The sequence below is a fragment of the Callorhinchus milii genome, unplaced genomic scaffold, assembly GCF_018977255.1.
Source record: "Callorhinchus milii isolate IMCB2004 unplaced genomic scaffold, IMCB_Cmil_1.0 Scaffold26, whole genome shotgun sequence".
NCBI lineage: Eukaryota > Metazoa > Chordata > Chondrichthyes > Chimaeriformes > Callorhinchidae > Callorhinchus > Callorhinchus milii.
Window position 1 is genome coordinate 1,932,959 of NW_024704767.1, and position 13,128 is coordinate 1,946,086.

Genomic DNA, 13,128 nt, shown 5'->3' on the forward strand with positions numbered 1-13,128 from the left:
ATAAATTTCTATCTAAACAGCCTCCTTGCCACAGAAAATAAACCCAGTGGCTGAAAAGGTTGAAACTCAAAAGCATATTAGAATGTTCTGACTGACAATTGGAAAAAAGGGACACACCCCTCGAGAATCCAAAATAAATTGTCGATACAAGTTTGACAAGTTCAAGGAGCTTTAGAAATGAGGAGAAAGCATGGTTTTGTTCGCCTTACTATCCCGACAGACCTTGGGCAAATCACCAAACATTGAGGCTACCCCAGCGTCAGTTGGGTAGAATGCTATATTCTTGTAGTTTAGCGATAGGCTTTACGTACGTGTTTTGTATCTTTAATGTGTCATGAAGTTTCACTTGTTTTTAAAATAAATAGGTGAAATGGGTGCACCCTAATCCGAGTTCCTATCCTCGGTTTGTCCTTCACACAGACTGATCACAGCTCAGCTTCACCAGTCACTGCAATTTATGCAGCAGCTATGCTTCCATTTACAACCCTTGCTATACACAAGGAAGAAGATGAACTCTCAAAGTTGCCAAAGTAGAATCGTTTAATGCTCGTGAAAGATCACAGGTAATTAGTTGTCGTATGGGCTGTGCAAGCTGATTATTTTCTTCTTTTTCCGTAGAGCCAAGCTTTCTATTTTTACAAAGTTTGATGCGGAGTTTCCTGAAAACTACAAACGGAATTAAAAAGAAAAAGCCTAAGCCACGCAGACCAATGGATCACAGTATTGCCGGTGCCGGAGTTAACTCATCCAAATGAAGTTTGTTGACGTCCCTGGGCTGGGAAAGCGAAACTCGGCCAGCTTTTCACTTCCTGATCAGCATGTAGTGAGAGATCTCTCTTGGAAAGCACTCACTCGTCTGTGTTTGGCGGGCGAGGACAGGATCAAGCTCGGCTGCCATGCCCTCTGCAGTCAGCAAGCCTGCCGAGGCTCACCAACAAGGCTTGCGCATGAATAATGGCAATTTGGAAAACAAGGCTTGCACACCGAACAAACAGCTTTTTGAAGGAAAAAGCAGTCAAAATTCCTTTAGGAGAGGGGAATAATGGGAGATTGTTGGGGGTGGGTGGGTGGGGGAATTGGCAAAGGGAATGGGCAGGGAGCGGTGGTAAGAAAAAGTGTGCTTATACATCTCGTATATAAAATCCACAAGAGGAAGTAATTGTATGATTGAAAAACAAGTAGAACAGCACAATGACATACATGCTGATGAGTTTACTAGAACGAAACCAAGCCACTGTGTGTACATCGCGAGAGCCTGGTTACACCGGTTCTCCAGAGAGAAACATCTCTTTGGAAAATGCCATGTTACAAAGGTGCAATGCTGTTGATTAATCAGCCTTAGGAGCAAGCACATTAACAACATTCTGGGGTAGAAAAACTGTTACCGTTTAAAGCAGTGGCTTTGTTCCAAGCGCTGAATATATAGTTGAGCCATATATAGCTATGATGGCATTTAAGATTGATTGAGTCAGGAACTTTTGTCTTTGCTAAACAAATGATCAACTTCCTAAATGTTTAAGTCAATCAAAGCTTCCTGTATAATCAATGTAACCTTTTCCTTTCTGTACATCTGCAACATGCAAGAATTATTGACTTTCAATAACCTGCTTGTCACCAATAGTTATACACTGGCTATGATGGATTTGTTACACTTGGATCAGAAGTGAACACTTTTTAAAAAAACTAAAGCCCTTTGATCCCTGGTCTGTTACAAGTTACACAATGTCAGCTGGAAGGAGAGACCAAATCTCCCAGGTTCATGCACATTATTGCTTCCCAGCGTCGCATATCCGCCTGCTGAAACTGCTCATTTATGGTTGTTCAGCGAGGACAGAATTAATCTTAAATGCAACATCCTCCGCACTCACTGTCCAACTCACACATGAAGAATGTCACTCTGGCAAGTTATCCTCGGAACCCTACCTCAGCACAAGTTACAAACTTTGACATTAAAAAAGGGGGAGAAAACAATAGAGAGGATGTCAGACAGATGGAAAGATTGACCGACAGAACGACCAAGCCTTCAAAGGCCTGCCACCATGAGGATTATTTATTAGGGTGGGCGACCTTGAATTTGTAACTTTTGTAGGCCACAAGCACTTCCTTTCACTGATAACTAAGCACTTTCACTAGCTTTACTGATATTAGAACCACAGTTCTTCAGTTCTCAAGTAAATATTACACCTGGAAATGCACCAGAATGTTTGTCTAGTCAAGTGGCCTAAAGCAACAGTTCAGACAAGTACCATAAATACTAACCATCTATATTACAGCAGGATCTGAGGTAGCAGTTAAGGGAGGGAGAGGACAGACTGCCTCTTATGTAGAAAGTAATAATGACTTAAACAAGCAATAGTTTCAGGTAATGGGGGCATATTATTTATTCCGTGTGGGAAAAGGAAGATGTTGACGGAATGAAACAGATAAAGCCAGAGTCAAGTACAAACGTACAGAAAGGAGACTGCATGGAATGAAGTGCCAACTACAAATGCAATTAAGGGAGCTGGTGGTCAAGTACAGACAACTTAAACCTATATTTTAGTTTCTAAATAAATGAATGAATCGAGAAAACTTTCAACTGCTGAGTAAACAGGAGGTCCACACTGGTAGGCAGAACTACAACACAATCAACTTGCATTTATTATAGTGCCCTTCATGCAGGATAGTGTCTCGCATCCCCTTTGCCTTAGATCCCCTAAGGACCTACCAACGCCAAGTTCAACCAGGAGAAAGAAGCGAATGAACATGAATGGAGAATTCCAGAGACGTTACGCAATCGTCCAAGAATTTCTTAAAATCCAACATTGGTTATAAATTCAAGTTGCAAAAAATGGTCCGTCATAAAATGTGTTCTTTTGTCCTGTCAAGGTCAACAGTTCTGTTTATCATCGCCAGTTGTGGAGCTAATCATTAACGCAGGCAGCCTTTGTTTAAATAGCCTGTTTTACAGGTTCTTTCCCCTTTTACACGTTACAGCAATTCCACAGGGATCGCTCATACCCGACCAGGCATTATGCTCTCACCAAAAATGTGTACAAGCACGTGGGTGTAACTCGCTGAAGCTTCTGGTTCTCATGCAAAAGGAATCAGGAGAGAACAATGAAAAATGCAAAACCATCAGGAGCACCAAAAAGCCATCCCAGTCATCGGCTCCACAGGGACATGGTTGCATTCAGTTTCTACCTTTAATTAGGATCCAGTCAATTTGAAATATCTTTGGGTTGTTCTCTCAAACAATCTCTATGCAGTCGTCCTCTTTCTCTTCCCTTTCCAATGCCAGTTGCATATTGGCGTAAGAGCAATGTTGCAAACAAGCTGACCTGGGTAAGCTGCCTCTGGAGAAAACCTTTGATCTTCCGCTGTTTCCCTCGAGGCAACAAAGGATGCTGACCCAAGGTCACTGGAATGTCGTCACTTGTATATTAGCTTTCTGACGGTCTCTGCAGTTCTGCCACCCAGTTTGAACCTAATGGAGCTTGTTTTATATCCCTGCTTTACTAATCATACCAACATGAGTGAGGTACGTTAAACAACTCTGCCTCCACTGCCCTGCTCGGGTTATATGGGCCACACACAATGGGGCTCATCTGGTTCACTCACAGATTCAAATCAATAAGGTGCACGCACAGGCATGTACATGATGCCCCAGCTTTCGGAGGATGTCATTGTGTTTGGAATTTGTGGCCCTGGTAACTTACCCACACAACACACACACTACAGTATGTTACGTCTGACCCATGTTATTCTCGACATCAGAAGGTGTTTGTTGCTTTACATTCTGGGGTGGGAAAAAAAAGTGCCACTTCCCAGCACTTCACCCCTGTTGAGAATGAACTACAAAAGGTAAGGTGCGTTAGGGTGAACATTTTAAGGGCAAATATCTTGAATGTTCTGCAGTGCTTCAGTAGTAAGATGGTGCTTCACAACTGAAAGGGCCACAGACATGTAGCAGAACGAACTTTCAACCGGGCAATGCATCTTAACAACAATCGTGGATGTTATCTCAGGAAGGGAATGTTACATGGAATGTCAGCAGCCTAACCTGGCTTTTTACCCTCAACCCACATTACCCCAACTCACTAAAAACAAAATCCCTCCCAGCGCCCAGGCAAATACTGTCCAGAGTACATTTTAAACAAATGACAACTTCATCATTATCAAATATTGTACACTATCTTTGGCATGAAAGGAACGCGAGCACAATATTGCTCGGCAAAGGAATTAATTGGTACAAACGGTGACCGTTGCAAGCACCCTGCTGTTTGGATGTAGAAATTTTGCAAGTAGAGAACGCAATTCAAAAAGAAAAGATAAACTGAGTTACAGGCCGATTAAAAAGTGATGGCTGAATAGCACTGGACAGATGCCAGTGTTAATCTGTGAGGCTGTTCGACCCCATCGTCGACAGAGCGCAGAATCCAGGGCGGGTTATTCATTACCACTGCAGTTTTAAGAGAACGTGCAGATTTACCTAGCTGTTCTTCTGCTAATAACCGTCTTCAGATAACACTTCTGAACTGCAATTTTGAATAGAAAACCAACTCGACCCAATTATAAAAACTAGATGCCCAAACAAATGGAAGAAGTTGGGACATTCAGTCATGCAATACAGTACACAAAGTGTTCCATAATATGTGTTAATGCCTTTGCTGATACCCAGTGCTATACTCCTGCCCACTTTCACTCTTATCTCTCTACAACTCCTCATCGCCCTCTCAGTCATGTGATGTGATGCAGGATCTTCAAAAGGTTTGATAGCTGTCTGACATTATTTTTTGTATAAAAAGCGACTTTTGCAGAAATAGCTGCCAAAAGTGCACTTATTATTGGCAACGGATCAGGAAAGAGCAGTAAGTTAGTGAAGAAAGAAACGTTTGCCTAGATAAGACTCCCGAACTAACCAAAAAGCAGCCATGAGCGACAAATTATTAGAGCAGGAACATTTTATGTTGTTTATAGTAAATACAATAACCGTAAGGTAGGAATGTTTTATACACTGCAAAAGCTTTTGGGACGCTCATAACTATGCAACTTAAAACAAATAGTCACCAGGACACACACAATCTTTCACAGACTTGAAACACACTCTGACCCATATGGCATTGTTCAACATAACTTGGGAGAAATTCCACCTGGATCTAGATTTACTCTATTTTACAGCCTCCAGAATTTGGCAAATTCTCAAATAGAGCCTTAGTTTAGTGGCCAGTTTTCTTCGAGTGCTTGTAAGAACCGAGAGAATAAAAAGCCTTCAAAGTTGAGGCTGAATTCTACAATCTAGACCCTCTAAAGTGCTATGTAATTAGAGTAAATCTCTACCTGGGTGAATTTTCAAGAAACTTTCTGAATTCAATGTGAATCTCTTGTGTGACCTTGTGAACAAGCAATGCACAACCAGCAGTTCCTAACGAGATGTGCCAAATCCACACCCTACTGGCTACGTCTTTGGTTAATTTATTAATCCCTTCAATTTTCAGTGAACAACCAATTTACAGACTGCTTGATTGGAGCAGCCTTGCTGAAACTTGCTTTGACGTCACAGAGTAAATTCCACAGGCCACTATATTGCAATAGCAAACCAAAGTTAGCACGTTTGCTACAAGAAGACTGAAGACAAATTTAAACAAACATCTGATCAAATGACACTGTCCTGCCATACTTGTCCCCATCATTTTTGTTCACGACACCACGTGAACTTCACAGTCAAGTGTCGCCAGTAAAAGCTTTTACATTAGTGATTTACAATCAATAGATTACTCAGTTACCACAGTGATGATTGGTGCAGCCCTAAACATGTACAACAGCAAACATAGAAAGGATGAAGCAATAATAAAATCTACAATAGTTTGACCCAATTTCAGTCCAACACAAGGGTGTAGTTTAACTAGTAAATGTTTGAAGACTCCAAATATTTACATGTTTACAAGACAAATAAGGCTTCAACATTGAAGGGTAAATATACAGACAAGCTAACCACCTCAAAGAGATTTCTTACTTTTGAACTGAATTTTTTTTTAATCTTTACAAATTCAAATGCTCCTTCACTTCCAATTGTAAAGTGTCGTCTTCATTAAAGGTCAGGTTTGTGGATAAAAGGCAAGATCAATTTAAGTAGGTACAGGCTGCAGTATTTCCCCTCTCCCTAAAAATTACTGCCAAAACATATTTGCGTGGTGTATTGCTCTGTGTCAGAGACCAGCTGACCTCTGCACACACTGGGGATTTTGCAATGGTAAATACAAAGGCTCTTTATTGTTCCTCACTACTTCAAACAGTATAAATGGAGCATAACATTTTCCCCCAGATTTGTTTAGACATCATATACTTACACCACTTCCAATGGGGTAATTAAATCATTTATTTTCTCTCCCACCAAAATATTGCCATTATTGATAATAATAATCCTTGCATTTGATATAGCGCCTTATCATGTCTTCGAGACATCTCAAAGTGCAAAGAGTATACTGTAAAGTGGATTGATTCTACACGTTTTAGAATAAAAAATAGAAACTGTTATGAACACACGAGTCACAGAACCACTTTAGTTCATCTTACTGGTTACTGGTAAATTTGAGATTGTATGGAACAATTAATTGCAATTAATCTCAGAATTTAAGCAATGGTACAGAGGTACGACCTCTTTCCTATTATAACACCAAACTGAAGTAAATTAGTAAACCCCATTCAAATGACACAGCAGGAGGGAAATGGTTTTAAACTTGAAATGTAGTCTGCTAAGGATAAAAGAAAATGTGAGTCTTCGCTTGTAAAATAACTTGAACTAATTATATCTTGAAACGTAGTGTGCCAAGACAGGAGCATTAAAGTGTCAACTGCGAGAAAAGAATCACTATTAATAGCCTCATCCTTCAGCCACGTTGACCTACTTATAGGGCACTTCTTTGACTATCTATTGTAGCACATAACAAACATATCTTTCATCTAATCATTTACAATTACAGTTACAGTGAAGTGCCCTAGAACATCGCTCATTAAGGGCATGGCCTATCAGCACAGTTGGAAGGAGGGGAAAGGATTTACTCACTTCCACGATCATATGCTTTACACCACATCAAACGCTTTCATTTGAGTGTGACAGAGAATGAACGAATGGATGTTACCAAAGTAGACCAAGAAGCACGTGACACTCTCTGTGCTCGTGTTACTCACGCAACTCATTGACAACATGTTGGCAAATAAATATCAAGGGATGTTCTGGCACAAGGTATTCCAAGATATGGCATCTTTGATTTCCTGGAGAGAATGATAACCCCATTTATAACATCCCCTGGGATCGCGCTGGCTTGTTTACAGCAGTGCACCTGGGTTCCAGCTTTGACGAGTCAGACTCCTACGTGCAAGAAGTGATGTCAGTGCGGACACAGTAACCCGGATGTCATCCATTTTTCTTTCACGCTTTTCTTATAACAACGCGACCTCTGAGCGGCCAGGCTCAAATACCCGGGTTATGACGAGGTCACCCTGAAGTCGGGAGTGTCGCAATAGTATTTTTCTTCACATCCGTTCTTCATCAGGGTGCAAGACAGAGCGATGAATTGCCAATTCACGACTGAAACATACCCAAACCGTCCCAAGAAAGGCAATCCGTTAATGCCGGAATTAACTCACCTGTACTTCATCTTCAAGGCGCTTCTTCTGTTTCTGCATCTCCTTCTCGTATTTATCTTTAAGATTTTCAATCTCCTGGTCGTGGTTCGACACCTCCTCCTTGAGGACTCCTCGGAGTGCTGTGAGCTCACGTTCTCTCCGTTTCAGCGCCTCTTCCTGATCTTCTTTGGCGGCCAGCACATCCTTCAACTCCTGCTTTGCCTGAATCAAATCCTGCAACAGAAGCACAGCTCAATGGGTAAAGGCTCAGCCGGAAACACCATCAAACATGCACAGTTTGGCATTTCACAGTTTAAGTGTACGGTATCTGCAGTGAAACTATTGTAATAATTGCATTTAGATTATTTACAACTTATTATTAGAATTTATTAATTTGAAGCTTAGTTAATAATGTTTGAATTAAAATGAAGGGCCTCGTATAACCATTTTTTCCCCTTTAAAAATATCCTTCCCCCTCCTTTATTCTACGTGAACCACTGCAACCCTAGCTGAGATCAGCTAATTCAGCACACACCAGGAATCAAATCGTGAGACCTCCTAGGTCATGGCTCAGTGCAGCGTCAGGCAGTGGCTTTGAAAGCTAAGCTACTTTAATGATAATAATACTTGCATTTGATATAGCACCTATATCACAACATCGAGACGTCTCAAAGCACAACACAGTATTTTGCTGTGAAGTGGAGTCAGTGTGTATGAATCAATAGGCGAATGTAGCAGCTACTTTGAGCGTGGGAATTGTTGGAGGAGACCAGCATTTTCTAATCAAAAGATTCAGTCAATTCTCAATTCCCTCTCCAAGATGATGTACTTCTAATTGATGGTGTTGTGGCTTAACATCAACCTCAAAACAGCCAATGTTACCAACCAAACAGGGGGATGAGGTAACAAGAGGCAGTTAACTCAGAAATAATGCTGTGCGTTGATTAATTTTCACCCAATTACCATGATCAATATTTCCTTTTCCTCTTCGCTGGCAACAGTAATCTTCGCATGATCCAGCTCATCATGCATCTCAGAGAGTTGATCTTGCATGTCTCTGATTTCGCTCTGGTACTGCTCTTTCTCCATCTTAACTTGCATCAACCTGAGAGGAGAATAAATCCATCAGCTTAAAAAAAAATATTCCACCTTAAAAATAGATTTTCCCCTTTCATCTCCCCCCACCAACCCGGCCGTCAGCTGTAGTGTGTATTAATAGGCAAATGCAGCAGCTAATTTGTGCACAGCAATGTCCCACGAAAAGCCATAAAATGAGCGCCCAATTCTATTCGCGTGCACAATTGGACATTGCTTTGGACATATTAGCTTCCCTGTTTGCCTACGAAGACACAGCCATTGACGCCTGAGGTGGGGGGGGGGGGAGAGGAGGGAGACGAAGGAAGAAAAACTATTTTTAAATAGTTATTTTTAACTGTATTTCAATAGTTTTCTATGTACTTTGAAGGAAACAAATGTTGTGGAAGTTCCTGACAAATAATTAACTGGAAAATACTGATCTTGATTACCCAATAGTTACTTAACCAAATGTCAAACTAAATATATAGAGAAAGAGAGAGAGAGAAGATACCATAATACTGGAGCATTGGGAGAGGATTACAGTTAATAATCCAATTGCAAGGTTAAAATGATGTCATCACAGCCTCTCAATTGGATTAGAGTCTTGTAATCCATTCACATTAATCTCAGAGCCTCTATATGACTAAATGCTTTAAATGCTGCATTCAGTGAGATACATTGGGGTAGATACTCTGTCTGGATAAAGATTTACTCGACTTATGTAGCATTCAACAGTGACTAGAATTTAGTAAATTCTTAAATGCAGTCTTAATTAGGAAGCCGTTAGGCAGTAAGTTTCTTTTAAGAGCTGCAGAAAAATGAAGTGAAAGTGAAGTAAGTAAATACATTTGCTCGATAGGTAAACTATTGTAAAAAAAAGATCGGTGCATCACTTCAATTTGTCTTATTTAACAGAGACTAAAGTGCTTTATAGTGTGCAATAGATATATCGCTAAAAATACTTGGAAACGGTGATAAGTCACATTTAAATGAAAAAAATGATTTAGCTGATTAGTTACTTTCATCTTACTAAGCCCTATTTAGAGGATATTAAAAACATCCACCAGATTTTTGGATAACGTCCCATTGAGAATAATTTCAGGGTAACACTGAGAGTTTGTCGAGAACTGGTGGTCATATTAGAGAGATTCTGCATTCAGTTCCAGCCACCATATTGAAAACATGAAGCAGAGAAGCACCGGGAATAGTACAATGAAGAATAACTAGGTTGGTATCCAAGGCTTAGATCATTAAGCTTTCAAAAGATGATGAAAGAACTGAATTTGCTCTCATCAGAAAAAGGAAGATGAAGAAAGGAAGAGATAGGACTTGGCTGCTGATAACTTATTTGTACAGAAGCAAAGAAGCATGGATCACGAGAAGCTTAGGAAATCACAAGCTAAGTGCGATTTAAAACTTGTAAAATGAAACACTATGCGCTCAGGCGAAAGAATGAGCTGTGGACGAGGAGTAGATGGCTTGGCACTGGCACAGGAAGCAGATACAAGAGTCTGTCTCAATCGCAATCCAGAAAAATAGACCTGAATGCGCTGAACAGCTTGTTCTCATTGCTATTCTTCCTGTGTTCTTGTGTTCTATGACAGGCATTGTCACATTTTGATTCGATGCCAACTAATAGTGCAACTTTTTTTTAAGAAGAATTTCGAGCTCCCCTAATGGCTTAGCGGGTAACGACTCAGCCCGGTGCAGTAAGCCACGCAGAACAAAAGGTTGCCTGTTTGATCTCAGCCGGAGCTGCTAGAATTAGCCTTGGTGCGTCCTGGACTAAGGAGAGGACAGAGGGTGGACAATAAACTGATCAGCCAGGGGTTCAACTCCTGATCGCTATCTCGAGGTCCTGTTGTAAAGTGCCCATTTGTGGACAAACATCGGATGAGGACACAGTCGGGCTCAGTGTGATATCTTCCACAATCGATCATCCTGACAACACTCACTGTTCCAGACTCATGCTCAGACAATGAGCAATTGGCTGGTGTATTGGAGGGCAACTAGCAAGCAGCTGAAACGTACTCCAATAGACTGAAAAAGGAGTCAGATGGACTGGGGATTGGGATAAAACACACAGAATTCTTTTAACCATGTATTTTCAGTTGAGTCTCACTGTGAAATGTTTTTGTTTCATTGAATGTCTCCCTTTCTGCCCTCCCATCCACTCTAATGCAATCATTAATGGAAGGTGATCATTAACCCTGGCACAGTATTGCCCACTGTGTGTTGCACACCCTTAAGTCAGGGGTACTGAGACCACCTAACTAATCATAGCATCCCTTACCACTGCCCCAGCTCAGGTCAGCAAACTCGACACAGGTCAGGGATCGAAGGAGATCTCCCTGGTCTAGTGGCTCAGGACTCAGTAATGAGCGCATCATTTAGCCTTTATTTTCTCCGGCACTAGGGGACAGGACTCCCAGTCTCTCTTTTGTAAATGACTGACTAATTAAACTTAGTTAAAACAACAACGTTAACTGTGTGAACAAAGTCGATCAGTCAAATCCTGCTACTTACTCCTCCAGCTGACTTCGAAGTTCTTTATCAGTTTTTGCTAGCAGTTCTCTCAAGCGATTGTTTTCTTCTAAACTTTCCTCCATCTCCTGCTCCAGGTTTTTAAGATTGGCCTTTGTCCTATCTTTCTGCTCTTTAGTGCTCTGCTGATTCTACAAAAAAAACACAAACCCCATCCCCCAATTGTGCTGGTGAAAGATACATATTTAATATGTCTCAGAAACAATGAGCTGAAAATCGCGTAAATGATAATAATATAATCCTTGCATTTGATATAGCGCTCTTCACGTCTTCTCAACGTCTCAGAGCGCTTCACAGAATAGACTGTAAAATGAATTGACTGTATATTTGTGGACGAAACGCGGCAGCCAATTGCGCACAGCAGTGTCCCACAAACAGTCGTGGATTGAAAATGACCAATCTATTATTGTTTTGTTTTGGAGGGATTATTATTAGGCATGTGGAGTAAGGAAACTTGCCCAAGGTTTCGCCCTGCCTGGAATTGAAGCCAGGTGTCTCGCTTGTAAGGCGAGTGCTCTAACCACTGAGCTACAGGACTCCATAAGTTATTATCAATGACAACAACAAATTACACCTATATAGCGTCTTTCATGTCAGGAGAATGTCTCAAAGCGCTGGACAGTCAAAAATGTACACCCAAGCTGGGGTTGGGGGCCAGGGAGGATGGGGTTAGGAGGGTGACTGAAGGCCCGGTCAAAGAGGAAGGTCTTGAGACGGGCCTTGAAGGAGGCATGGGAACAATTATCGTACCAGAATTTCTTTCTCCAGGGCTTTTTTCAGTTCGTTTACTTTCTTTTCCACTTCAACTACTTTCTTTTCAAGCTCATTCTTCTGCTCTAGCAGCGCTTTGAATTCAGTAGAAGACTCGTCAACCTAGAAGGCAAAGCACAACAATTAAAATGAGGTACATTTCACAAAACAAATCTCTGACAAATGCCCCAATCGTGGCCTCATTCTAGGTTGATAGCAATCAGGTAAGGGAACCCTGGGTGGAATTCCCTTGTTTAACCAAGAGGAACACCAAATTTAATTGCCCCCGTACTTCTAGACAAGATAACTCAGCACAGACAAGCCTTTCCGATTTAGTTATTCAAGGATGAACTGACTGAAAGATCGGGGAAAGTCCATGATAATAAATGGTTGAGGACACCCACAAGTCAGCCCCTAACTAGATCTTATTTATCAATAGAAATCAAACTAGCGCACAAATTTGTACGTCAATGCATTTACATCACTTATCCACCCAGATTAAGATATACCAACTGGATATCATGAACCCACCTTAACAACAACAATTTATATAATATCTTTCACGAAGGAAGGACATCTTACAAAACTTCACAAACTGACTGGAAGCCCAAGCTTGGTTGGGGGGGGAAGAAGTATTGAAGAGCTATGTCTTAATGAGGCTTTGATGGCAGAGAGGAAGAGAACAAGGTATAGGGATGGAGTTCTGGAGAGTGAGGGCAGAATAGCTGAAAGCATCCCCCACTGATGTTCAGGCAGACGATGTGCAGCAAACCAGTATTACTGAGAATATCAAATATTCCAATGGATTTAATCACTTTTGAGAATACTTTGTACAATATAACAATAAAGTCAACAAATATATGGCATTGCTAATAAGCTGAGTATATTTCAAAAAGATTTGATCACAAGCCAAATTTATGTATACCATAACAAACTCATCTCAGCCAATTTAAAGGATGAATTGCTCCTTATTAGTGTTTCTGTTCGTTTTTCCTTCCTCAAGGCTCATATTCCCACTTCCTCGTTACTTTGATGTGGTCTCTTCGCTTCACAGTAAGCAGTAATTTAAATGCACATCATTGATTTTCCTTAATGAAACACATTGAAAAGAAACTGCAGATGAGGCAATAAGCAGTCTCATTATAATCT

The 13,128-nt window shown here is 40.9% G+C and overlaps 1 protein-coding gene across 3 annotated transcripts in view; it reads right to left on the bottom strand.

Moving 5' to 3' along the window:
* The window catches only part of cgnl1 (cingulin-like 1), a 55,147-nt gene that overhangs the window by 23,691 nt on the left and 18,328 nt on the right, over positions 1-13,128 (bottom strand). For all 3 annotated transcript variants that reach the window (XM_042344066.1, XM_007906483.2, XM_007906490.2), the window contains exons 5-8: positions 11,980-12,102; positions 11,212-11,360; positions 8,572-8,713; positions 7,630-7,842 (exon numbers count right to left, since the gene is read on the bottom strand). In XM_042344066.1, the coding sequence (XP_042200000.1) occupies positions 7,630-7,842; positions 8,572-8,713; positions 11,212-11,360; positions 11,980-12,102 (627 nt within the window). The remainder of the gene's footprint in view (positions 1-7,629; positions 7,843-8,571; positions 8,714-11,211; positions 11,361-11,979; positions 12,103-13,128) is intronic.